General features: G+C 42.0%; 1 protein-coding gene across 5 annotated transcripts in view; it reads left to right on the top strand.

Annotated features, from left to right (window-relative positions):
* The window catches only part of chd9 (chromodomain helicase DNA binding protein 9), a gene marked incomplete at its 5' end in the record, with an annotated part of 70,399 nt that extends 43,394 nt beyond the window's left edge, over positions 1-27,005 (top strand). Inside the window, 35 exons of one of the 5 annotated variants that reach the window (XM_079241872.1) lie at positions 1,160-1,306; positions 1,722-1,790; positions 2,005-2,060; positions 2,775-2,892; positions 3,232-3,318; positions 3,592-3,729; positions 4,866-4,987; positions 5,981-6,224; positions 8,720-8,896; positions 9,025-9,168; positions 10,559-10,814; positions 10,939-11,149; positions 12,492-12,687; positions 12,848-13,030; positions 14,231-14,416; positions 14,608-14,718; positions 14,868-15,067; positions 15,291-15,490; positions 15,650-15,809; positions 18,286-18,375; positions 19,148-19,251; positions 19,639-19,756; positions 19,904-19,961; positions 20,122-20,170; positions 20,307-20,553; positions 20,675-20,880; positions 21,217-22,092; positions 22,167-22,336; positions 22,507-22,737; positions 23,686-23,863; positions 24,195-24,343; positions 24,457-24,687; positions 24,833-24,982; positions 25,155-25,259; positions 25,631-27,005. In XM_079241872.1, coding sequence (XP_079097998.1) covers positions 1,160-1,306; positions 1,722-1,790; positions 2,005-2,060; positions 2,775-2,892; positions 3,232-3,318; positions 3,592-3,729; positions 4,866-4,987; positions 5,981-6,224; positions 8,720-8,896; positions 9,025-9,168; positions 10,559-10,814; positions 10,939-11,149; positions 12,492-12,687; positions 12,848-13,030; positions 14,231-14,416; positions 14,608-14,718; positions 14,868-15,067; positions 15,291-15,490; positions 15,650-15,809; positions 18,286-18,375; positions 19,148-19,251; positions 19,639-19,756; positions 19,904-19,961; positions 20,122-20,170; positions 20,307-20,553; positions 20,675-20,880; positions 21,217-22,092; positions 22,167-22,336; positions 22,507-22,737; positions 23,686-23,863; positions 24,195-24,343; positions 24,457-24,687; positions 24,833-24,982; positions 25,155-25,259; positions 25,631-26,617 — 6,954 coding nt within the window. In that variant the 3' untranslated portion in view covers positions 26,618-27,005. Of the gene's footprint in view, positions 1-1,159; positions 1,307-1,721; positions 1,791-2,004; positions 2,061-2,774; positions 2,893-3,231; positions 3,319-3,591; positions 3,730-4,865; positions 4,988-5,980; positions 6,225-8,719; positions 8,897-9,024; positions 9,169-10,558; positions 10,815-10,938; positions 11,150-12,491; positions 12,688-12,847; positions 13,031-14,230; positions 14,417-14,607; positions 14,719-14,867; positions 15,068-15,290; positions 15,491-15,649; positions 15,810-18,285; positions 18,376-19,147; positions 19,252-19,638; positions 19,757-19,903; positions 19,962-20,106; positions 20,171-20,306; positions 20,554-20,674; positions 20,881-21,216; positions 22,093-22,166; positions 22,337-22,506; positions 22,738-23,685; positions 23,864-24,194; positions 24,344-24,456; positions 24,688-24,832; positions 24,983-25,154; positions 25,260-25,630 lie in introns of all 5 variants that reach the window. The other 4 variants (XM_079241876.1, XM_079241875.1, XM_079241874.1 and 1 more) reach the window with 4 other exon arrangements.
* Between the last annotated feature and the right edge of the window lie 315 nt (positions 27,006-27,320).

Genomic DNA, 27,320 nt, shown 5'->3' with positions numbered 1-27,320 from the left:
ATTGATGCGGAATACAGCGGCCCACGCTTATGGTAATTAGAAAGGTTTGACAGGAAGGTGCAGTCAAACTGGAGTTTAAAGCTCCCATCATTTATATTTCTTCTTGTTTTGTGGACCTTCTACTTTATTAATGGAAAATTTAACCACTCATGGGTCATGGTTAAAATGTTGGTCATGACCAACTTATGTCAGTGAAATCATTGTCATAAAATGTGTTTTATGTTGTGATCATTACAAAAATATATGAGACATGATTGTTGTAGGTTGTACTGTAAACATACAAATAGGGCTTTATGATGCATGGCATCAAAATAATTGCTTAAATAAACAAAGAAAAAAAAATAGTAATAGTGCTACCAGTATAACATACAAGGTCATCCTAACCAGTGAATGTGTAATAATATTCTCAAAGTACAATAAAAATGGCTGCCAGAGCCTGCTAAACTTTTATGCAGAGCCCTGAGTAGTCTATCTAAGCTGTTCCACTTTCAGATGTGCCATTAATTCCATCATCCAGGGTCTGACAGGTGCTGACTGCCATATAAAAGTCACATTTAGGGGATGTAAATGGAAACAGTAAAACCTAGAAATAAAAATAGTCTTTACAAAAATAATGCTCTAGATTTTATATTCCAGATGTTCCCCTTTATAAAACTTCTTCTCGTTGGTGTCCACTGCAGTTGTTTTGTTTCTCCAACTACTTTTTCTGTCAGCGATGTGGCCTAGACTTGCACCATCCTATGACACTAAGCAGCCCAAGTTATTTATTTCAAACCAGTTTACTGACATGTTTAATTTAATTTGACCTTTTTGTAGCCAATCAAACGAAGGCTCTATGTTTACTTCAGTGCTGTAAAGTAACGTGCATGTAGCTGCTCTGAGATAGTCTGTCCCAACAAGCACGGTGATGAAGACTATGCATCCACACAGTGAGGGATTATTAAATTCCAAGTATTCCACTCATATTCCAGTTTATAGTTTACTCAGGTAAGCTACAACTAGCTGTAGTGTGGTTAGGACAGGACTACCTGTTCAAGGTAACCAACCTCTTTATATACAAAATTCAAAATGCATTTATAAAGTACCTAAGAACCGTTTTTATGTATTTTTCTATCCATTGTATGTTAAGTGCTTTTCCCATCTTATCTGCCTGGTGTAGAAGAGACGATCTAACCGGCAAGTGAAGAGGAAGAAGTACGCTGAAGAGCTGGAGGCCAGGCTTTCAGATGAGGAAGTCAAGGTTATTGTCAAAGCCAAGAAAACCAACCCTGCAGCATCCAAGGAACCTGCCGTTCAGCTGTTTGTTGTAAGTTAATTTGCTAACAAACTGAAGGATTTTATCTTAAATACTTGTGTTTTGTTAATATTTGTTTAAGGAGGAATGGATGAGGATAGTTTGTGGCTGTAATGTCCATAAATTCTGCACGACAGCAGCTGGTCTACATGCTGTTAAATGCATTACAGCCCGTTCCTTTTACCATCACACAGTGACATGTGAACTAGGGAAGCCTGTTATGTGGAGTCTGTAGTTAGACTTCTGACAGATACTGTTTTGTATTCTTGAATCACAACTGTGCCTGAAGGAGTAACAGTGTGTGCACCACACAGAAGTCTCCGTCCTGTGGATTTTCTATCATAAATATAAATTTGCCAGTTTTGCACTTGTGGAGACGATGATGCAACACTTGACTTTAAATGTTTTCTATCCACTGCATCTTTAGGAGAATCCCAGTGAAGAAGATGCGGCTGTTGTTGACAAAATCATGTCTTCTCGTATTGCGAAAAAGGAGGTAAATATTTATCTTTTTTAAAACTTGCATTTGTCTGTATAGGAATCATTTTGATATGCAGTGATCAGTTTAATAGAAGTGTTTTTGCTGTTTATTGATGATAGAATCAGTTAATTTTTGTTCCGTAATATCATATTACTTAATAGATCAAGTGAAAGCTTTGTCCAAAACTGTTTAATCCTGCTTGTAATTTTTTCCCTTCACTCCTTTATAGGTTTCTCCAGGAGTGATGGTCGAAGTTGAAGAGTTTTTTGTAAAATACAAAAACTAGTAAGTTCATTGTTTACTTCTAGCTTCTTGATTGGAAGTGTCAAAATTTTGAAAATGAAGAGTAAAAAAGTAAAGCACAAGTCTTAATTCCATAAAGGGTCTGATCTTTTAATACTGTTCCTGCCATTTCTGTATCTATTATCTTTCTAACTTTCACACAATATTTATAAAAGTTAAATTGAAATAAATAAAAAAGTCCTTGGGGTTCTGCAAAACTACCCTGATTAAAATAAAACAGGCATCAATGGGACAGCTTTTAGTTTAGCTGTGTATGTTATCATCAAATTATGTTACAGAATAATTTTACCTTCTGCAAATTCAAGAATATTAAAATGAAAAAAATACTCCTCGCTCATTCCCAAATCAAGTCATCAATATGAGATTTTTGGAAATTAGGATTTATTAGCTGTAGTTACTTCCAGAGAAATAATTTCTTTTCACATGACAGATAATCTGTCATGTGCTCAGATCACATTCATTACTTCTCAGCCAAAAGATGAAAAGGTTGAATATGAATGGGATGGCTGTGATATTTTTTTTTTTTTTTTTTTATTCAGATGCGACTGAGGAGATCAGCGTAGTTTGCCTGTAATTGAGTCTGTGATCACAACTGCTGGCCTCGGCATTTGTCATGGATGCTTTTATTTATTGCTATTCATGCTTTCTCATCCATGTCTTGTTGTGTGTGTGTGTGTGTGTGTGTATGTTTGTCAGCTCCTACCTACACTGTGAGTGGGCCACAGAGCAACAGCTGGAGAAGGACAAGAGGATTCAGCAGAAGATCAAACGCTTCAAGATGAAACAAGCGCAGAGGGCGCTCTTCTTTGCAGATGTAAGTCTGCGTGACTGTAAACAGGCTGGTTTCTCTCTGCATGGACATGTTTCTTCCTTCTTTTTGGGTTACTTCTATTCTGATTTGTGTGCTTACATAATGTCAAAAGTGTTAAGCACACATGTGTAAGATGATTGTATGTGGATGTTCAGACTCTTTCTGTGTTTTGGTTTGTGTGGGCTGGCACATCTGCGTACATATTGTCGAGTCTCTTCACCCGCTCAACTGATACAGTAGAGATTTTTTATTTTATGCTCCAGATGGTGTGTGGGCACTTACATTTATTTTCTCATTCTTTCTTTTCTTTTTCCCTTCTGTCTTCCTTTCTCTTCCTCTCAGATGGAAGAGGAGCCTTTTAACCCCGACTACGTAGAGGTGGACAGAGTGCTGGAGGTATCATACTGCAAGGACAAAGACACAGGAGAGGTAAAGTAAATCTGCTTTCTTCTGGTAATTATATAGCTGAGGTGGTTGCTTTTGCCTTCGTTGTCCCTGAATATGTTTTATACCCTCCGCCCTTCTCGTTTTTGCTGGTTTTGTTCATTTCAGAAGGTTTTCCATTTAAGCGATGTCATTAAATCTTATAAAGGCCCTAGGCCATCCTAATGGGCTTTCTCAAAGCTTTTGTTAATATTATAAAAGCAGAGCTTAGGCTTGCTTGAGTCTTTTCTAGCGCCAATCCTCCTCTGCCTGATGCAGGAAGTGGTGTACTACCTGGTGAAGTGGTGTTCTCTGCCATACGAGGACAGCACCTGGGAGCTGAAGGACGATGTGGATCAGAGCAAGATTGAAGAGTTTGAGCAGCTGCAGGCAGCCAAGCCAGACTCACGCAGGATGGTAAGTCATGTTGACCAATGTTCTTCACTCACTGATGCTTTAAGAGGCAAGGCAAGTTTATTTGTGAAGCACATTTCATGTACAGAACCATTTAAAGTGCTTTTCATAAAATAATAAAAGCTTTACAAATGGTGCAAAAACATCATTAAAAATACATATCAAAGCTTATAAATCTTGATATCAGCTGGTATAACCAAATGGTAAAATTGATTTTTACAAAGAACACACTCACATAGTTATATAAATGAACTTAAATGGCTAATTTTACCATAATTTAATGGTGGTTCTTATTAAAAGAGTAAAAAATGTTGCGGTTTCTGTATGAAGTTCTGAGCAAAGACAAAAAATTTGTTGTTGACTGATTGTGAAAGCAGATGGATCCAACAACAGTTTTCATGTTTTGCTCCATTTAGCAGCAGATTTTGCTGTGGTTGTATTTTATAATAACAAACTTCTATGAGTGCAGTCACAAAGGCTTTGCTTTCCAGATGTCCATTAGCCATATTCTCTCACTGGTTCATCTCAGTAATTCTTTAATTTAGCATCTGTTTCCGGAAATAAAAAAAAAACAATAGTTCAGACGGTCTGAATCCTACCAGATTCCGTTTCCTCAGTACAAACACTACATTTTTCCTGTCTTTATAACAAGACTGAGGTTCATCCTCTTTCTTTTTCCTTATTTGATCTATTTTTAACCCATTTAAAACTTGATTCAACAGCGTTGTGTTAGTTTCAAGATGCACAAAAAATAAACCAAATGGCAGACTATATTTTCTAAGCAAATTTCAGGTTTTAAATGAAATTATTCTTCCTTTTTAAGTCATTGTTGCTTGGCTGAGAAATAAAGATCCGTGTGGACAGTCTAAAGTTTATTTGAAGTCTTTGTGGTTGAAGGAGGCTGTTTCAAAGAAAGCTTGAATGTCACCTGAGGTCTAAATGAGTCAAATTATTGATGCTCTGCTGTTCATTTTCTTCAAGATTAAATAGTAAGCACAACCTGTAACAACCTTGTTATTATCCAAAGAGTTCATAACTTTTTATAACTCCACAGAAATGTTTTTTATAAATTGTAAAACTTTGAGATACCTCCCAAACTACCATTACAACCCCCCCCCCTTTTAAAATGTGTCCTTCAGGAGCGGCCCCCAGCCAACCACTGGAAGAAGAGGGAGCAGTCGAGGGAGTACAGGAATGGCAACATGCTCAGGGACTACCAGCTTGAGGGGGTTAACTGGCTTCTCTTCAACTGGTACAACAGGTCAGTGTGTTTATTTGCAGCTTCACTAAAAAGTAAACCAAGTTTTTACTGTTGCTGGTGGGAAATAGACATCACGGTATTGGAAGAGAATCTGCAGGCCGGGTCTTCACTTGGGATTCTTATAAGAAGGGACTTCGCTTAGCTTTTCTTTGGAGTTCGAATTGGACCAAGCTGAACTATTTTGGTGATATTTTTCTAAAATTTTTGTGTATTTTTCCCATTCATGTCATTAAAGGTTGGCTAACAGCCTTAAAAAAACAGTGTAGAATATCATTGTATATTGATTGGTTTCACAAAGAGATCTTGTATTTCAAGCAAATCTTCTGAGTGTTTTGAGACTGTAGGTAATAAATAATGAATGACCTGTCCTGTTTTGCATCCTGTCTGTGTCTACTGGCTACCATCTGGGTGCAATTCCACTCATTGGGGCTACGAGGAGAGTCAAATTTGCTGTCAGAGTGCACGCTACCACAGCAGTGATTGCTTTTTCTTCGCCCACGTTCACTAAAGAAGCGCTGCAGAGTACATCTGGAGTACAGTGTCAGTGTGTCTGCATTAACCCTGGGAATAGGTTTAGTTATGTGTGTGCCTACGCAGAGAGATTCATCAAAAGTAGAGGGCTGCTTAAGAGGCCAGTGGGAATATCTGCACGTTGCAATTAGCATCAAGACATAATACCCCCACCCACTGGACAGCTGAATAAATGGATTGCAGGAGCACACCGTGCAGCAGAGGCACGATGCTGGATCTCACATCTCTCCTGTGTTATTACTGCTGATGATGTTGTTTGTTTATTCTTTTAGTGTCATGGGATCTTTTTCATTTTCTGTGTTTAGCTCCCTTTGCCCTTCTACACGTTCTCATGTTGTGTTTCATTTAGAAATGGATAGAAGGTTATATATAAAGCATTTGCTCACATTCATCAGCACCTTTTTATTTTATTGCAACCGTCTTCTGATTTTTTTTTTCCTTTTGTTTCCTTTTACCCTGCAGACGCAACTGCATCTTGGCAGACGAGATGGGCCTGGGAAAGACCATACAGTCCATCACATTCCTAGAAGAGATCCACCGTGTGGGCATCAAGGGGCCCTTCCTCATCATTGCCCCTCTCTCTACCATTGCAAACTGGGAGCGCGAGTTCCACACTTGGACCCACCTCAATGTCATTGTCTACCATGGAAGTATGGTCAGCAGGCAGATGCTCCAGCAGTATGAGATGTATTTCAGGGATGCACAGGTAAGTGATTGACAAACACAAAATGGGTTGTAGAGGTGATGATGAGCTGAGTTCCCACTTTGCATGTATGTAAATTTAGCTTTTCACTCGCATGTTAGTGTCTAGGTGAGGTATAAGGGTGCCAAGAGTAAAGCCCGTAATCAAATCTCTATTTTTGATTCTAGTTTCTCATTGTATATAAAGCAGCAGCTGCAGGTAGGGATGTTTTAAGAGAAGGAGTAATGGTGGAGATTGTGATTAGCTGTTAAGCTCTGATCAAATCCTTGAGGTACTGGCTTTGGATTCACAGGGGTGAAATGCAACTTGTCCCACTTATTTCTGACAGAAATGAGGATTTAGACCTCATCTGGTTCATTGTACCACACCAATCTTTTTTTTACTGTTTAAAGCCAAGTGATTAGTTACTTATTTTTATTTAACTTTAGTTTTACCAAGCAAATGCTAGAGCTCAAATAAACTCTTTTACAAACAGCCTGGCCAACATGGATTGATTAGAAAACAGAGCTGCTGTGAAAGCCCTCAGGGTGGAAATCAGTGATTAATTTAGATTAAGTCCTCTTTTGAAAACATAAAATCCTTTGAGTAATGTAATTTTATATTTTAGAACAGGGAGCCTGCCTCCAACAATCGGAGTTAGATATTGAAAAGCTCCAGAACGTGATTAGCATTTGCAACAAGAACCCAGTTAAGCTTGTTACATCCTCCACGAGAAGCGAGAACTTTTTTCTTGTTCTCGATGTCCCGAGAAGAAAATTACGTCATTTTGTTCTCGCGGGCGTGTGTGAAGACGGTTCTTGACACATCAGACTGGCAGAAGTTTTTTCTTGCAGGGCTTCAAGAAGTATCATGTGATTGGTTGAACATTTGAGGTGGGCGTGGCTAACGAAGAGAAGCATGAAGTGGACAGTTGCCGCTTCTGCATTTTTTCTATTGCATGTAAAACAGATTATCTTGATAAAACAGCTGATCGAGGTGGTGAGAAAGTTTCAACATTTTTACAACGTGTGGCATTAAAACACACGGACCCCGCCGCATGCACACCCCGCCCTGCCACGGACGAAGTTGATCGATAAATACAAAACAGCCGGGTTCATTGCACATAAAAGCAGACATGGCCGCCCGCATTGATCCCTCCTCGCTGCAGACGTGCTTCTCGTGCAGTATGAATACACCTGATGAAAAATAATTTTTTTCTTCTTCTTGCTTCTCGTGGGGAATGTAGCTTTACTCTTGTGTGTAAATGAATCCTGTGTGGCTGTGGAAGGTTACCTCCGTGTTTCACACCAGGGTCTTACCTGTGGAAAGAGGTGAAAGAAACCCCAACTGAGGGGCTGTGAATGTCTGTAATGCATGAACGTTTTTCCAGTGTATGCTATGTGGAGGAACTGTGGGGAAGGCTTTATTTATGTTGCTTTCGTATGTACACATAACATTTTGATAGATCATAAGTCATGCTTCAGCACTTTGAGTTGCTGAAAGCAAAAGAATTGCTGAGATAAATTGGTAAGTATGGCGACAGAGTAAGTTGTTTCTAATGAATACTAAGATTTCAGTGTGCTGGGACAACAGTTAAACGAGTAAGTGGTTCGTAATACTGAGATGGTATATAAAAAGGACCAGGGAGGGGTGTGTGTGTCTGACAATAAGTAGGTTGAGAGGTAGTTAGTGAGCCTTGGGCAGAGGCTTTTTGTGGTTGGCAGGCCATGTGATGTTTCACAACAGGCAGTTAGGAGCTCTTAGTGTTCAGGCGAACCGTAGCAAGAATTAAGGTGGGGGAGAGGAGAACAGAGCGGAGCCGCCACCAGGCTGTCTCCCAGGCAGCCTGTGATGTCATAGGACTCCCCAAAGGGACCTCTCTGTCAACGCCGTTCAGGCATATCAGAGCGAGTCGCTCCTCCACAGCGGTCTGTTGGCTGGCTGGCGGGCTGGCTGTGGGAGGGGGTTGCAGGATAACTGAGTATCCCTTGAGGACTGTTGTCAAGGCAATAGATACAAATGGAGAGGCGGGGTAATGCAAGGCCTCCCCAGACAAACAGACAAACAAACATTATTGGACTCACAGGCAGGACTTGTGTTACGGCCATAGTGTGGTATTTGCATGGGGTATTTTAAACATTGCATGTGCGATTTAAATGAGGAGCCATATGTTTGTGGTGAAAAGCAACAATGTCTGCAGAACTGAATGTTTCTGGTGTAAATGGGTGGAGAAAACAACTCCAGCAGGTTTCTGGAGAACTGTGTATGGAACGACTTTCTTTTGAGTTTATTTCCCTATTTAACAATTACATTCTTATTGTTCTGTCTTAATTTAGTTGTACAGTATATACTCTTTAAATCAAATGTATGCAAGGAGATTTAAAACAACTAAGCAAATAGAATATATTTTTTAAACAAGCTGTTTCCTTATTTTCTTAAACGTCTCTTTTTTTTCTTCTGCCTCATACCACAAGCGTCCTCGTTCAGCCGTTGACATTACTTCCCTTCTTTGTCCAAAGGGACGTGTGATACGAGGTGCCTACAGGTTCCAGGCTGTGATTACCACATTTGAAATGATCCTTGGAGGCTGTCCTGAGCTCAACGCCATAGAGTGGCGCTGTGTGATTATCGATGAGGCCCATCGTCTCAAGAACAAGAACTGCAAGCTGCTCGAAGGCTTCAAGCTCATGAATCTGGTGTGTAAAGCATCAGCAGACAAGTTGTAACACATTGAATTTAACTTCAGTGCTGTGCAGCTTTGATTTGTTGTTGAACAGAAAGAATATATTTTGTTTTTTAAATTAAAATAATTGTGCTGTTTTAGGAACACAAGGTCCTGCTGACTGGTACGCCTCTGCAGAACACCGTGGAGGAGCTTTTCAGTCTCCTCCACTTCCTGGAGCCAACACGCTTCCCCTCTGAAAACAACTTCATGCAGGAGTTTGGAGACCTTAAGACTGAGGAGCAGGTGAGTGCACAGATTTCTAGTAAATATATTTTGTTTCTGTTTTGAATGTTCCAAATCAATTTTCCCTAATTTCATTAGAGCAAACTTGGTGTGTTATGGTGTCAAACTTAAGAAAAAGCTCAGCTGTAGGCTTTAGTTTAGCAACTTCTTTGTTCCAAGTCTTACAGGTCCTTTTTCTTCTACAATGTCTGACTTTAAAAAGAATAAATAAATAAAAAATAAGGACACTGTAGCACAACATTGTGACTTGGGAGTTTTTTGTTTGTTTTCTTTAAAAGATTAAGGATATAATGTCCACAGTTTGATCTTCAGCAATTAGTGCTTCAGAAAAAAACTTTTTAGTATAGAAGCACTATAAAAATTAAACACTTAGATAATAGATACAGTATCCCCTTCTGACATTTATTTATGGCAGGGAAGCACAGCGTGGATCTCTATGCTGTCTGCTGTTATTATCAAGAAAAGTAAACTAATTAAATGTCAAAGTGCTATAAAGTTTTTTTCTGCATGACAAAAAAAGTTATTTTTTCATATTTTCTGTGGCGAATCTTTCAAGGAATACTGGTGTAATGTAATTTACTCCAATTTAAACATTCTGTACAGAGTTTGTTGTCAGTGAATATTCAAATGAATCGCATCGACCATTTGGTGGACAGCTACTGCTGCGACCACAGCTTCCTCCAGTCACAGCTTTATCCTTCTGTAAGAATGTATGATTGTTCCATCTTTAAATATGTTCTGTGACGATGTTTCTGCAGCGCCCAAACCTGCTGATGATCTGATTTTTGTTTTTTGTTGGTTTTTTTTTTGCTAATCAGACCCGATTCTTTTTCATCCTTTCCTGCACAAAATAAATAAATAAATTTATAGTCGACTCTGCATGCATGGTGTGAAATTGGCAAGGAAGAGGAAAATTTAGCCAAAACAACCACATTATTTGTGCTGTAGAATGGATGTCAAGGAAGAATATTTGTTGTAGAACATGTAGAAATAACATTATAGATAGTTAAAGATAAGATATAGTGTGAACCTGAATCTTATGTAGCTCTTCATATTTTCATTTTACTGATTATTTTATTGAAGGAAGACATTGCAATGTTTTCTTTTCCTCATATTGATGATATCTATGTATCTCTGGGACTGAACTGCTTCATCTGTTGCTCCATTGCATTTAACTTTGAATTTGCTCTTATAATAATGTTGATCACAACCTTAGATATGATGAATGAGTCTCAGCTTGGTAATGAAATCTGCAGGAATATGATGATATTGTGCATCATTGTTACAGTCCAACATAACTCTGCATGTATCCTGCACAGGTAAGCTCAGTGCTGCTCACAATCAGCTGTCTGGATGTCATAAATGTCTTGTCATCTGCTCAACCCTACAGGTACAGAAGCTTCAAGGCATCCTGAAGCCCATGATGCTGCGTCGTCTGAAAGAAGATGTGGAGAAGAAGCTGGCTCCTAAAGAGGAAACAATCATTGAGGTTGAACTGACTAACATCCAGAAGAAATACTACCGGGCCATCCTGGAGAAGAATTTTTCTTTCCTGGCTAAAGGAGCAGGCCAGTCTAATATGCCCAACCTTGTCAACACCATGATGGAGCTCAGAAAGTGCTGCAACCACCCCTACCTCATCAAAGGTAAGGTGGTTTCTGTAAAGTTAATAACGTCCAAGATGTGTAGCTAAAATAAAATTACTGATCACAAAATGAAATGAAAAGTGAACCATATTAACTCAGTGCTGTTTGTTGTTACTATGTTAAGGGGCAGAAGAGAAGATCCTCGAGGACTTCAGGGAAGTTCACAGTCCCACTGCCATTGACTTTCACCTGCAGGCAATGGTGCAGTCTGCTGGGAAGTTGGTCCTGATTGACAAATTGTTGCCTAAGATGAAGGCAGGAGGCCACAAGGTGCTCATCTTCTCCCAAATGGTGCGCTGTCTGGATATCTTGGAAGACTACCTCATTCAGAGAAGGTGTGTAACAGAGATATACCAGTGCTGCTGTTCAGTTTCTTTGACCATTTCTTATCATCTGTTAAGAAAAGAAAGCACTTGAATAACAAGATTTTGAACTCGTATGGAAACATTGAGAGTAAAAGGCAGTGACATCAGCGAGTGGAGGTAGAGAGTTTCACGACAGTACAGTCAATAGAACACCTACATTCATCTAATCACCTATTTTTTGCCTCCATTTATCATCTGCATGACAGGAGGCTAGAAGTCATTTCACCAAGCTGGAGCAGTACACATGCAGTTGTACTGCCTTCCTACAGGGAGACCCTGCTAATACTCACCCTCATAGCTGTACTCGCCTTCATGTTTACCTTGACCAAACAGATCTCAGCCATATTACTGTTTTTCTACAATCTCTAAAAAAAACAAAACAAAACAAAAAAATCTAATAAATCTTTAAAACAGCAACTTGTTATTTTGATCTACTGTATTTCATTTTTATTTTACTCGCTAAAAGACTGTGCACCCTACCTTATACTACTAGTCAAAGGCTTGGACACACTTTTCCATTAAATCCAAAGGGAAAGTGTGTCCAAACTTTTGACTGGTAGTGTACCTTGCCTTGCCTTGCCTTGCCTTACTTTACCGTTATGTTCCTTTAAAGGACAGAATCCCCCCCCTCACATAGTGCAGGAGCAACTGATTAAGACTGACAGTGATTCAGATTTACATCGCCATCATAAACCACTGTGTCCAAACAGACGCCCTGCTGTGGCACATTGCTATGATAGTCAAAGAATAATGACTTCTCATCTTGTCTCATAGCATGTTACTGCATCTGTGTCTTCCTCTGTGTTTCCTCTTTTTTAATGTCTTTCTTTCTGTACGTCCTCTTGTTTCGCCCATGTCTCTGGGTCTTCCTTTCTCCGTTTCCTCTGGCTTCTTGCCAGAAGCCGGAGCAAACGTGAAACTGTTGGAACCATGTGAGGAACCGTACAGCACAGACCTCAGACAGGGTTCAGCAGCAGGTTACAGAAGCCCTCAGGGCTCCACCACATCAGACAAGCCAGAGATTCTGTGAGGTTTCTCTCGAGTGGAAGTAGATTACCTTAGGCAGGGCAGGGGGTCGGATTGTAGGAAGTGATGAGAATGGACACAATGTGAAAGAGCAAAGCTACTAGCTTGAAGTAACTGTGTTTTTTTGTTTTTGTTTTTTTGCTATTACTCAGGTTAAAAGAGGAAGTAAAAAAATAAAACCAGAGAACCTTTATCCTGAAAGTTCTAGGTTTGTTCTAGTTGTTATTGTAATATTTATGCATATTATTTTATTGATGTGTGTTGTCCATGGTATGTCATGTTGCAGATACTTGTATGAGCGGATTGATGGACGTGTTCGTGGAAACCTGCGACAGGCTGCCATCGACCGCTTCAGTAAGCCCGACTCAGACCGCTTCGTTTTCCTCCTGTGTACAAGAGCTGGTGGCCTGGGAATCAACCTCACGGCAGCAGACACCTGCATCATCTTTGACTCTGACTGGAACCCACAGAACGACCTGCAGGTGAGTCTCAGAGCCTCACTAAACGATCGCTAAAAGCTGTTTGAAACATTTATATGTTGGCATTGGAAAGATTTGGTATCGAAGTGCAGATGTTGAAACAAATGCAGGTATGTGCTGCATGTGGCTTGTGCGCGTCGCTGAGTTTGTCTGCGTTTCACAGGCCCAGGCTCGCTGCCACCGGATCGGTCAGAACAAAGCAGTGAAGGTGTACCGTCTGATCACCAGGAACTCATACGAGCGGGAAATGTTTGATCGCGCCAGCCTCAAGCTGGGTCTGGACAAAGCCGTGTTGCAGAGCATGAGCGGCCGGGATAACAGTCTGGGAGGAAGCACCGGGGGAGGGGTGAGTCTGGAACTGTTGAAAATGGTCTGGATTAGAAATGGGGAATTAAATCATTTAATCATGGGAATAACATTTTTTTGATAGTAGAAGTATTTGTTTTCTTGTGATAAAATATCCTTTTAATTGGGCTTTAACTAGTCATGAATCATTTTAGTTTATCTCTTGTGGCATTGAATTTTCATGGAGAGCAAGCAAAGACCAAACCCATGAAAAAAATATCAAGATAACTCCAATTTTTTATGAGGTTTTTATTTGTCTATTTTAACAACATTTAAAATAAAAATGTGCCAAATTCTTTGGGGATATTTACTATTTATTTCCATGTGATATGTCAACATTTACATAGCATCGTCTTCTGTTTTCTTGTGTCCATTAAGAGGCTGAAGACAAAAATCAGATTGTAGTCCACAGGATTTTGAGCAAAGTTTGTATGATAAAGTGATGCCAAATGTCTCAAACTGTATGCATCATGTGTGTCACGCTGGGTTCTTATAGGTTAACCTTTATTTGATTGAACAAATAGGTTGTTCCACAACATTTACTTAAAACTTATAAGCAGAAAAATTGCAGTTTATAAAGACAACAATAAAGCAAACTGGTCAAAAGCAATACTTTCTTAAACTTAAAGTTGTTTTGTTGTCATCTTGACAAAAATAAGTACTATATCAGCTATCAGGTGGTTTTTGTAATTATTCCAGCTGAGTTTCACTGTTTTGTAAAAGTAAATGAGACATATTCTTAGTACTGAATAACATCAGCAGCCATTACAAGAGACGGAGAACAACAATAAGATGTCAAGCCAAGAAAAACATCCCTAAATCATGAAGGTCACTGTTTCACGTTTCCTCTTGATGTGTAACTGATCCTTTTAGTCTAATCTGCTTGGGGGCGGGAGTGTGTCAACAGTGTGTAAAGTGTGTAGGTGGGTGTTGAGCTGCACTTTGAGTCCCCTTGAGAATTATCTGAACTATAAGGAGGTTGAGGTATTAGCTGCCTTCTACATCTGGTCTGAACATATTTGCATACGAAACAGCTGCTCAGGTTTGATACAAGATTGCAGATTTTATGATTTAAATAATCCAACATGTGTGTGTCTGTGTGTGTGCATTTAGCACACCATAATAATATAACCGGATTTTAATGTTGCACAATAAATTTAGGAAAGTTTCCTGATATGAAATGTTCTGTTTTTCCTGTCAGGCTGCGCAGCAACAGTTATCCAAGAAGGAGATTGAGGATCTGTTGCGACGTGGCGCCTATGGAGCCATCATGGATGAAGAGGACGAAGGGGCCAAATTCTGTGAGGAGGACATCGACCAGATCCTTCAGCGTAGGACGAAGACCATTACCATCGAGTCTGAGGGCCGAGGATCCACTTTTGCTAAGGTGAATTAAATGAAGGTGGAAAAAAGGTCACATCCAGTAGGTTATTCATCTGTTAGTTGTATGTATACTTAGTCTTCACCTTCTAACAACTCGCTGGTTGTCTTCGATTGACGACCAGGAGTAGATGACAGAATGGCAAATGTGATTATGGCTGTGATGTGATGTGATGTAATTCTGATGTCTGCTTTCAGGCCAGTTTTGTTGCATCTGGAAACCGCACAGACATTTCACTGGATGACCCTAATTTCTGGGACAAGTGGGCCAAAAAGGCTGACATTGATATGGACATGGTAAATGGCAGAGTAAGTAGTGTGTTACAGAGGATGTTACTCACAAATAACAGAATACTGGAAACTCGAATCATATAAAATAGGCTTTAAAGGTCTGAAACAGCGCTGCAATTTCTTTAAGCGCCTGTGAGTTTTGATTTTCCTCTCCTGTCACTCTACAGAACAGCTTAGTGATCGACACGCCTCGTGTGAGAAAACAGACGAGACCGTTCAGCGCCACCAAGGACGAGTTGGCAGAGCTGTCAGAGGGTGAAAGTGACAGTGACGACACAAAACCTAAACTCAGACGCAGCCATGATCGTCCGAACAGCTACGGTCGCACAGAGTGCTTCAGAGTAGAGAAAAACTTGCTTGTATATGGGTAAGATGAATACCAGTAGTTATAATCTTTTACTATTATTTTACTAGTAAATGGTTCAAGTGAAAAAGTCTTTCTGGCTGGCTTGTCTCATCAGCAATGCACGTGTTGTTTTACACAGATTATCTTCCAAAGCGGCATCTGGAGAGATACTACTTTTTAGAAAAAGTTGGAAGTTTTCTTATCAATCTATTAAAACCCTTTTTTCCTCTTTTTGCTGTCCCAGATGGGGTCGTTGGAAAGATATTCTCAACCATGGCCGTTTCAAAAAGCAGCTGACTGAGTGGGACGTGGAGTCAATCTGCAGGGCCCTGCTGGCTTACTGTCTGGTTCATTACCGTGGCGATGACAAAATCAAGGGCTTCATGTGGGATCTCATCGCGCCTACTGAGGATGGACGCACGAAGGAGCTGCAGAATCACCTGGGTGAGTTTTTTAGGAATGCATGACTAGGTGCCACAGTAGTAGCACCCGGAGAAAGCAGGATTCAGAGATTTGCTACATTTCCTGTACAGCAGCATTGACTTTAATGTTTTCCTTCTGATTTATATTTATTTTGTGTTTTTTGTTTTTTTTTAAAATCAGGCTTGTCAGCCCCAGTCCCTCGAGGCAGGAAGGGAAAGAAGATGAAGACCCAGTCCAGTTCTTTTGACATCCATAAAGCTGAGTGGCTCAGGAAACACAACCCCGAGCACATGCTTCAGGACGACGGCTACAAGAAGCACTTGAAACACCACTGCAACAAGTAGGTGTTTTCTCATGCTGCTTATCATCGTTGCTCTCGTACACACAGCATTTTAATAATTTAACTGGCACTGCCGAGCTCAGTCTTCACAAAGTCAGACAACAACATTATGTTCTCATTAGCAGCAGTGTTAAAGATTTATTTGTAATAGTAAATGAAAGAGTCTGAATGGTTTGTATTTATCAACATGCTATTTGCTTACGGTGCACATGATGATTAATTGTGTTGGCATTGTTGGTTTTTTTTTTTTTTTTGTGAGTGGGAATTTGTGCATCCTTGTGTCTGTGTTTAAACCTTTAAGCTGTGATAGCAACTGGCATGTGGTCATTATTCTCTCCTAACAGCGATTGTCTCCTTTTATTTATTTATTTTTTATAAAACGAAGCCTAAGTGAATGAAAATACAATTTGCACACGGCTTAAGTTTTCACTGTGGCACTGCCAAGCCACAGTAATTAAGAAGCACTCAAACATCTATTGAAGCTGACAGTCTGCTGATTGATTAACGAACGTGCATCTCATCGAGACTCGCTGGCTGATTAGAATCTTCATGAGACTCCGGGCCAGCTAATGGCCGTCATAGATCTCTCTTATTTTCAGACAGACAGGGAAGATGGCCGTTATCAAAACATTTGCCGTGGAGACATAAAGCCAAATAGACGGCTGCTTCTTTTTAAAAGGGAGGCTTGTGTGCGTAGGGCTGTGGATGCAGAGCGCTGCAGCTTCCATAGAAAGTTCTCCATTGTTTCCTCGTCCAGTAGTGCTGAATCCAGGGATTGTCTGATATGTGACACGCCGGGCAATTGGGGACGCGCAGTAAGCAGAGTTTGCTGACTTGTGCATTTTCACTCGGAGGACCTGGAATGCGACTGGTGGCATGGGGGTGGGTGGCAGGGACGGGTTCAGTGGCTTCCTTAATGGGGCTACAAATGCAGGACACAGCTCTTTGGATTGCTATGGAAACTGTGGGTAGTAGTAAATAACTGTGATGTTTCCAAAAAGTTTGGAAAACTTAGATGAAGCGACAGGTTAAAATGTAAGATCATGATGTGAATTTGTTGGTCCTTCACAGTTTTGGTTTTATTGAATAAAACTTAAAAAAAATCACTGAACCATTCACTCTTAAAATATTCTTTCAAATTTTGGCTGCAGCTTAAAATTTGCTTGTCGTTTTTGTATTTTAAAACACACTTATATCTGTGAGCAGGGCCTCTGATGCACCAGTTTACGATGAGCAGACAGCGAGGGATTTTATGCATGCCACCCATATCAGGCATACTTGGCTTATTTGCTACGGAAAGACTGCATACGACTGTGCTGAGATCTCACGCAGCCTCTCACAGGCGCCACACACTAACAAAGCCTTGGAAAGGGGGGGGTGATGAAGGGCCGCGCTGACAGGCAGAGGAAGCAGCAGCAGCAGCTGCTTCTGGGCGGGTCCAGTCAACACAGGAGGACAGAGGGTGGAGGAGGGAGAGGAAGTTCAGCTCTGATTTAACAGAGCCGCAAGTCCAGACTGGACACAGACAGACAGACCTCGGAGCCCAGCAGCTGTTCCAAGGCCCATCACTGACTCAGGGGAGGAGTTTCGGCTCATTTCATACAGTTTTTAGTCACATCAGAGGAAAACCAGAATGCCTGTGTAAATAAACACGCCAATGCTGATGTTCTTTATTTGAAAACTTTCTCTTTCTGCACATTTTTTTCCCTGCAAGCATCAGTCAGGAATTTAGGAATGCACTTAAATTTCTACAAAGTTATTGCACAGTTCATTTGCTATTTAGAAAATGCTCAAGTCACAGCAGATGCAGCAGGCTGGCACACCGCAGTTCCCACCACTTTACTGTGTCTCAGCTCAAAGGCTGCTGTCTGTGATGTGCGATCATGCATCATAGAGCTAATGTCTCCCCTGTGAGTCATGCTCTCTCTACCTTGTCAGCCTCGACATTCCAGCCTTCATCTCCTGCCAGCATACAATCACGTGACAGTTGGAGAGAGAAATGCTTGTCTGTTCATTCAGTCATCAGTGTCTTGTTTTAAAGCTGCTCACGACTCCCTGTGAGGTCTATACCATAATGTTCACCCAAGAGACTCAGTAATTCACCAAGTAAATTGATCAGACTTGCCGCACTTGCTGTACTGTCATGCAGGCTTATGCATTATGAGTGTGTCCTACTCTGTAGAAGGTCTAAGCATTTATAGCTCATGGTGAAGATCTGAGAAAATTGCAAAAATTCAGGAACGTGTTTGATTCGATAATGGGTATACAGTAGGTGTAAACTACCACACAGTGGGATCTGAGGATTATTGTTCGTTAAACACACATTTTACACATTTAGGTTATGTTTAACAAGTGTGTGTGTGTGTGTGTGTGTGTGTGTGTGTGCTGTGGGTTAGGGGGGGTGTGTCGGTTCTGCTCGCTCAGCGTTTGTGTGTGGTCAGGGCTTTGTTGTGACCAGTTGGTTTTCTCTGCACAGGGTGCTGCTCAGGGTCAGAATGCTCTACTACCTGAAACAAGAGGTGATAGGAAGCCAGGCCCAGAAGGTGCTAGACGGCGTGGACTCCAGGTGAGCTCAGCTTTGACCTCCTCAGACTCTACATTAGGATGTTGGCACTAGCAGTTCAAATCATGCCACCTTGGGATTAGCACATTCTGCCACTTTTTATTTCCTCGAGGCGCTTGAAGTACACCTTTTTAAATTAAGCAAATCTCATTCGTTTTCTGAATCACAGCTTTGCACGTGAGATGTGACACTAGGCAACGCTTGCATGTCTACACACGATCTTGAATTTTACTGCAGCTCAGATCTGAACAGAATTGGATAAATGAGGCAAATTTAATAAAGCAGCTACAATTAAAGGTGGAGTTATTTTATAACGGCTCTGTGTTTAAGGTGGAGTAGCAGCCTTACAAAGCAGATTTTTTGCTGGAGTGTGGCCATTCGCATGTGGTATCAACCTGTTGAAGAAATAAACACATGTTCAACAAATTTATAGGAAAGATGCAGAGCACCACCTGGTGGAGAAATATGTTGGTTTTTGTTCATTTCAGTAGTTAAAACACAGTTGAATTGGATCGATGAAATTGCAGTTAAAAGCAAACCATCCACAGTAAAACTAGGCTTTTTTATCTTATAGTTTTCTTTGTTTCAAGTCATAACAAAATATTTCTGGGAAAATTAAGTGTTTTTGTTGACAGCAAACTGATATGCAAAACAAAGAAGCTTGATATATATAATTAGAAAATTAATTTAGCCGACAGAGCTTTTAGTATAATATAAATGTTTGTTTCAAATGATCTATCATATCAAAGCATCCCCCCCTTCTCCTCCTCCGCAGTGAGATAAAGATCTGGGTGCCAGATCCTGACCATTCAGAGCTGCCGGCCCTGTGGTGGGATGCGATCTCTGACAAATGTCTGCTTCTTGGCGTCTTTAAGCATGGTGAGAAACTTGGGTTTTCCTGCTAACAGCTGGGATAGGCTGCAGCTCCCCCGTCACTCTGAATCATACTAAGCAGTATAGAAATAGAAAGCAAATAAAATTGTAACCATGGTGAAAATAGAGCTGTATTTATTATATTTTTTTCTGTATCTGTGCTAAAAGGTTTTAGACCTTAAGACCAAACATTTTTTTTGTAATGTTGCCTGGTATTTTAAAGGTAATGGCCATTTTAAATAATTTTTTTTTAAAAAGTGACTTTTTTTATGCATGGTGCAGCTAGTGCAAAATATGTAGGAAAATAAACCAGCTTGTGTATATATCCTGGTTCCCTATCTGCAAGTTTCCATGCATTACCCTTTGTTTGCTTGTCCCTCTGCACACGCCCAGGTTACGAGAAGTACAACACAATTCGTGCAGACCCTACTCTGTGCTTCTTAGAGCGTGTGGGACGACCGGATGAGAAGGCCATTGCTGCCGAGCAAAGAGGCAACGATTTCATGGATGGGTGGGTACACACTAACAGAACGCAGCCTTACAAACATAAATATATATATATTTTTTTTTTATTTTGTTTTGTTTTCTCCTTACTGGCTGGTTTGATTATGATTTTAGCTATTCAGAGTTAAAGTCTTATGCTTGTATTTGTGTGAAGGGATGTGGATGATCCAGAGTACAAGCCAGCTCCAGCTCTTTTAAAGGACGACATGGAGGTAAGATCCCAAGAATAAACCAGAATCATTTACTAATAAAGACTTTAAAGGAAATACTCCTTTGGTATTTTTGTGCAGTTTAACATATTTTAGTGAAGGTTTTACCGTTGTTGATTGTGATGTTGCATTTCCATAAAAATCATAGTGTCCTCTCATGCAGGATGACGCCTCTTCTCCTGGAGACTTGGTCGTCTCTGATAACGCTGGAGGTGAGCATTAGATGTCTGCAATCTTCAGTAAAATTATTATTTTTATAAGCACAAACTTCCCGTAGTAGGAGAAATATAGAAGTTTGAATCTGCTAAATATTTAAGAAGTTTTATGTTATTTGTTACGTTAACCCAGATGCTGCTCCGGTGACAGAAGGCCAGACTTCCTACTGGCCGTCACCCTCCGTGTTGACCGCCAGACTGAGGCGACTCATCACGGCCTCCCAGCGTTTCACCAAAAGCCGGCAAATTCTGCACATCCACCAGTCTCAGTCTCAGTCCCAGCCGACTATGATGCTTCCTGCTCCACTCTGCCCACTACCCCCCACACTCAACGACACACTAAACCCCAAGATGGTTGCAAAGATTGAACGCCAGCAAAGGTAGGCAGGAAGATCCAACTGATGGTGGTTGTGCAATGAAAACAATAAAGAAGTCCAAATTCTAATGAGATGTATATTAAAAAATATCAATTTCCTCTTTTAAAATGTCCTCATCCTTCAGATGGACCAGGCGAGAGGAGGCCGACTTCTACCGGGTCGTCTCCACCTTTGGAGTTGTTTTTGACCCAAGCCTCAGCCGGTTTGACTGGACCAAGTTCAGGGCCATGGCTCGGCTGCACAAAAAAACTGATGAGAGTCTGCAAAAATATCTATGCGCCTTCACCGCTATGTGTCGACGAGTGTGTCGCCTTCCACCCAAAGAGGGAGGTCAGAAGTCATTGTGGTCATTCACATAAACACAAACAGATTAAATTCTCCAGTCTTAAATGAGGACGAGGCACAAGGCTGCATGAACAGCGACATCTAACTCCCATTATTGAATCTATTTTGTGGATCTGTGTGGGTTTGTTTTTCGAGTGCTCAGTGGCACCGTGGTAAACAAGCTGTCTCAGCGGTGCTCTGCTAAATGGCTGATAAGGTTAATCATTAGTGGAAAGATAAACAGTGTGATGTTTAAGCTCCAGGCAAAAAACAAATTCTCAGGTTGAACATGTGGAGAAAACCTTCTATTTCCTCACACCTGCTTCTTCGTTTTTGTTCCAGACTCTGCAGTGGACACATCACTTAACATCCAGCCCATCACAGAAGAGCGAGCATCTCGAACCCTTTACAGAGTAGAGTTACTTCGCCAAGTGAGAGAGCAAGTCCTTCGGCATCCGCTGCTCTTTGAGCGCCTGTCGCTGTGCCAGATGAGCTCTGACTTGCCTGTATGGTGGGAGGTCGCTACTCATGACCGTGACTTGCTAATTGGCGCTGCAAAGCACGGTGTCAGTCGCACTGATTACCACATCCTGAGAGACCCTGAGCTCAGCTTCATGGTTGCCCAGCGCAACTACAGCCAGACGAAAGCTACGCAGCAGCAGCCGCATTGCACAGCCACCCCGCTCCTGCACCCTCAGTATCAGGTGACCAGCTCAGGGTTGACAAGCTCTCCACTGCCCCCACCCACCCAGAAAGATGCAGATCCCAGTAGCATTGTCCCCAAAGTGGAACCTGCTTCAGAGGAGGAGGAGAATAAAGAGAAGCAGGGAGAGAGATGGAGCCCCCCACAAGCACCAGCCACTCCCACGGGGTTGGAGGAGAAGCCTGTTCCAGTGGTGAGGGACAGCGAGAGGCAGATGGTCGCAGCGCGGACCAAACCGCTCACGCCCAACTCCTCAGACAGGAAACCCAAGAAGTCCAGTAAGAGGAGCCGCAGGGAAGCAAGGCGTGGCTCAGAGTCCGATTCCGATGGCTCCTCCTCCAGCACTTCATCCCGCTCCTCTTCCACATCATCATCATCTTCCTCCTCATCACATTCCGGGTCCAGCTCCTCTTCCTCCTCCTCATCTTGCTCCTCCGGCTCCTCTTCGTCGTCGTCCTCCTCATCATCGTCTTCTGATGACAGTGACAGCGAGGGAGAGGAAGCGAAAAAGAAAGGTGAGCATTCGCTTCTGTTTGTGGCGTTTCATTTTTGAAGGTGTGTTTTTAACGTCTGTCCCTGGCGATGTCAGTCCCCGCGGCGACGAGCGTAAAGGGCTTCGACGAGGACAGCGTGGCGTCGCTGAGCACTACACAGGATGAAACGCAGGACACGCACGCGGCTGAGAATGGCGTCGCCAACAACGTCTCTCATCCTTTCCAGGGAGGAGGGTATATGTTGGCTGCATCTTACTGGCCGAAGGTAAATGACTGTACTCCTGTACAAACCAGAACAAGACAGGTTTGTTTTGCATCTAAACTCTTAAGACCAGTTTGGTAACTGCAAAATATTTGATCATCAAATATTACAAAGATTTGTTGTGATTAGCTCTCGTGATCCGAGCCATGGAGTCATTCTACTTGTTTTTCTAGGATCGTGTCATCATCAACCGCCTGGACAGCATCTGCCAGGCAGTTCTCAAAGGCAAGTGGCCAGGCCCACGTCGGGTCTACGAGCCTGGAGGTGCCGTGGCCTCCTTTTACACCACCAAGCTACTGGACAACGCCAACAGCCTGTGCGAGGACCCCTCTGCCTCGCCACAGGGGTCAAAGGTGACCAAGCATGTTGCAGAAAACAAGGAGTTCTCAGTAAAACTCAACGATGTATGTTGATTTCTCCCTTCCTCCCTTCCCCCCCTCTGCTTCCGCCCTAATCGTAGGACCCTACCACTTCCACCGCCATGGCCAGTGTTAGCTGCCGCATTCAGCATGTTTATCTGGTCTCCGGCTTGCTTTCCTTTGGGGATGATTAGTGGTTTTGACTGCCTGGCAGGAGGAGAGATTAATTTAATAGCAGCCTTTCTCTCTTTTCCCACACACTCAATTTGAATTGAGTTCTCAGGCTGTGATTACATGAGCACAAATCATTCAGTCATGAGACTATAATAAGGTTCAGTTTGAAGCCTCTCTAGACTGAAGGGGTCTTTCTAGTAATCTGATTGAAATGGAGACCTCTGCTGTGGGTGTTCTCTAATGGGCTCCTCTGCAACATGGCTATTAACTTGGCAGGCTTCAAATTTGCCTCTACTTATTTCTTGCTTTTATGCTGCCTTTTGATAAAGATCCAGATTTAATGGGTTTTGCCACATCAGATCCTCAAACACCTGCTGCTTGTTACCTTTAAACTGGGATGTGACACTGCTGTACAGCAGCTATCTCTTTGGCATGGCTTTCAAGCACAGCCCAAACTGAAGACTCTACCCACTGTCCCGCTAAGCACTACCCACTGTGTGTGTCCATGTGTCCCAGTCATTACTAACAAGAAACAACCTTAACAATGTTGTGTTATTCAATGAACCTATTTCTAAGATGACTTCATTGCATAGTCTGCAAGTCAGCATATCTGTAGAGATGAAGTAAGGTAGCTATAATGGCAATGTGGGACATTATCCTTAAATGAAAAGCAAAGAAAAGTTTCTGAATGTGATTATTGATGCAGCAGAAGTCTGAGAGACAGTTAAACCAGACTTTTCTCCTTGTTATCTGTTTTCTATGTTTTCCTTGTTGTCATATTCCTGGATTTGTCTCACACTGTTGTGTCTGTATATATAGCAGGAGGGAGGTCTGAAGTTGACCTTCCAGAAACAGGGTCTACCTGTGAAGAGGCCCCTAGACACCGAAGAAGGCCCCCAGGCCCAGCAGCAGTACCTGGCCCGGCTTCATGAGCTGCAGAGCGCTTCGGACACGGGCCTGGCTGACATCACCAAACCTCAGACTAGCTTCCAGACTGGTACGTTGATTTCAATACCCTGAAAACTTTGGTTGATGCGTGCACAGGGGACTGACAAGGAGCTGTACTGTTCCTTTCCCACCACTAGATGGCAACAGAGCATAGTTTTGGTATTTATGGAAACCAATCTGCCTCTGTTGTGCTCACTCACTTTACTCAAACAGATATTTAAGTAATAAAAAATGTTTGTATTTATTTTTTTATAAGTTTTTACATTTTAAAGAATTTTTTAGTTTGGTGAAATATTTCTAAAAATGCCATTAATGCACATTTAGTTTCATCTTTATGTATGATGCAGGAACTGAAAACTGACAGGCTGCTTCTCTTCCAGTTACTCCAGGTCTTTGTAGTCAGATGAGGCTAAATGGTGTTCTGGATGGCCAGCCTGCTGTGAAGAAGCGGAGGGGGAGAAGGAAGAACGTGGAGGGGATGGACCTGCTCTTCATGAACAGGAATCAAGTACCTGCTCTTCCCAATCAGGTGAAGATGAATCCCAGTAGTTGTTTTACATAGTTGTTATAAAAAAGAACACATAAAAGATCAGCTGTATGTGATGAGCTTCAATGTAAATGCCATTTGGTGATTGTCTCCAGGTGCCACCAGGTTGGGGGGGTATTGGGCAGGTGGGCCTGGCTGCAGCCCCTGCACCCAGCTACAGCCAGAGCTCCACTCAGGTCTCGGCAGACACAGACAGCAGGGTCCCCGTTATCAACCTCAAAGATGGAACCCGGCTCGCAGGAGACGATGCTCCCACGAGGAAAGACCTAGAACAATGGCTGGCGGAGCATCCTGGCTTTGTGGCGGACACAGGAGCCTTTATCCCTGTGAGCTTTTTTATTCTTATTCCTTCCTGTCTGAAAGCTACAAATTCTTGACTTTGCCATCTAATCAAGCACAATATTATTTAATTTTGCTAAAAGACATTTAATGCTTAAACAACTTAATGAACACGTCCCCTTTTCTTTTCAGGGGGTAAATAAGATGCAAATGCAGTTCCACTTCCAGGATGGTCGGCCAAAGCAGAAAAGGCACCGCTGCAGAAACCCCAACAAGATCGACGTTAACAGCCTGACAGGAGAGGAGAGGGTCCAGATCATCAACAGGAGAAATGCACGCAAGGTGCTTTTTTCTCTGGCTTTGTTTGGAGTCTAAGGAAGAAATAATTATATTAGATTATTTTGGTTTGAAATTAAACACATTTTAAGTGATAAACTCTCAGCTTGAGCAGCTTACAGTAATTGTTTCATTTTTTTGTGCATTTGGTTTCAAGTAGTCTGTTTTCCTCCTGTAGATTGGCGGAGCCTTCGCTCCTCCTCTGAAAGACTTGTGCCGGTTCCTTCAGGAAAACCCAGAATACGGAGTCCCGCCTGAATGGGCTGATGTGGTAAAACAGTCGGTAAGTGACTGAAACTCTCATCCAGAAGTTGTCATATCATAACTGACAAAGGTTTAGTTGTGTTTTCATGAAATGGGTTGCATTATCTTTAACAATATATCCTGTATCAACTCATTTTCGAGCCAAGTTCATTTCACTACGATATTTTTGATGGCTGCCTCTCTTCACAAGTGTTAGCATTGCATTTTTAATTTCATATGTTTATAATAATTTGTCTGAACACAAAACCTTTAATGATCCTCGGATTAGTGGAAGTTCTTCTGTATCACACTGTATGAAGCTGAGCTAGTAGTGCATGCTAACATGAGGTGGAGATACTGATATTTGCATGTGCTGTTAAACCCGGCATCTATGTTATGTGTTTCATCCAGGGTTACCTCCCTGAGAGCATGTTTGACCGGATCCTGACGGGCCCCATCGTTCCGGAAGAGGTGAGCCGGCGAGGACGTCGACCGAAGAATCCCCTGGCTAAGGCAGCAGCAGCTTCAGCCGCTCCCAACCCAGCAGCCTCCGCACTGGGTTTGAACCCTCTGCTGGCTAACGGTCTCCTCTCTGGTATGGACCTGCCCAGTCTGCAGGCTTTCCAGCAAAACCTTCAGAGTTTACAGTCCCTTCAGCTCACCACAGGCCTGATGGGACTGCCATCTGATGCCAGCAACATGGCTGCAAGTAACTTAGCCGCTATGTTTCCTATGATGCTGTCCGGTATGGCTGGACTGCCAAACCTCCTCGGCATGAGCAGCTTGCTGGGGAAGCCAGCTCAGGAAGGTGGCGGAGCTTCTGAAGAGAAGACAAAGGGAATCAGCGCCTGTGAAACGGGAGAGCCATCTTCCTCTACAGCCCCCTCAAACACCTCAGACACCAAAGGAGAAAGGACAGAGGGCTTGAATATGACTCCTTCCTCCACTTCCAGCTCTACTCCCTCTGCCACTGCTACACAAAGTGCTTCAGCTGCCTCTGCAGCCTCCAGTCACCCACTGTCTCTTAACCCCTTGTTACTCTCCAGTATGCTTTACCCAGGGATGCTTCTCACTCCAGGCCTTAACCTTCCTGTGTCTGCCACACAACCCCAGAGCTCAAACAGTGACTCTTCCACCCTTCAATCTGCTGCCCCTCCTCCCCCTCCGCCTGCCACCTTCCAGTCATCGTCACAGGAGACAGAGTACCTACAGGCAGGGAAGGACGGAGAGGAGGACAACAAGGCACTAGAAGAGGCTTTGGATGAAGAGGAAGAGGAGGATGAGTCTGCAGAGCTAAAAGAGAACAGCGGTCACGAAGGTTCAGCAAAAGCTGGGTCATCTTCATCAGAATCTGGGAGCTCATCCTCGGACGATTCAGACTCCAGCGACGAGGACTGATCCTATGAATATATAATTATAAATTTATTTATGTATGGCCTAGAAATGTAAACATATATTCACATATATATGGATTTTCCAGCACTTATGTTGCGATTTCTTTTACATGTAAATACAAGAACTAACTACGATGTTGTGTAATAAATGCTACAAAAACAAAACAAAAAAACAAATAAAGAATAAAATAACTGACTAAAAATGGAACTGAAATAAAATGTTCATGTTTGTTCACAAGGTACAGTTTTGTTTTGAGACATTTTGCATGTCAGACTTTAGTAGATTTCTGAACTCTGTGAACTTGTATCACACGATTATGTACAACTGCAACGAAAAAGGCATTATTGTAATTATGTCGGGATTAATTTTATTAAAAAAAAGTGAAACTACATCAACACGCTCGTTGAGCTGTACTGTTAATACATTTTGATTGTCAGGGGCTGTGTGGGGGGGGTGGGGTTGACTCTCAACAAACACTTTGGTTTCACTTGTGAATAGTCAGTACTTTTGCAGGTTTGTTGACACTTATACTTTGCAGATCATACGTTGGATATGTCAGCAATAACCTGGGCAGCTATGAATGTCACTGAAGCTGTAGATTTCTCTGTCTGCCATGTTTCCACCCCAGTGCACAATTCGCACAGCCTCAAACCTTTCACTGTCATATCGTCTTTCAGGAGGTCATTCTTCATTCTCTTTTCCCAAT

Source organism: Telmatherina bonti, assembly GCF_933228915.1.
Source record: "Telmatherina bonti genome assembly, chromosome: 1".
Lineage (NCBI taxonomy): Eukaryota > Metazoa > Chordata > Actinopteri > Atheriniformes > Telmatherinidae > Telmatherina > Telmatherina bonti.
Note: the sequence above shows the minus strand (reverse complement) of the source record. Positions and strands in the feature narration are given on the sequence as shown.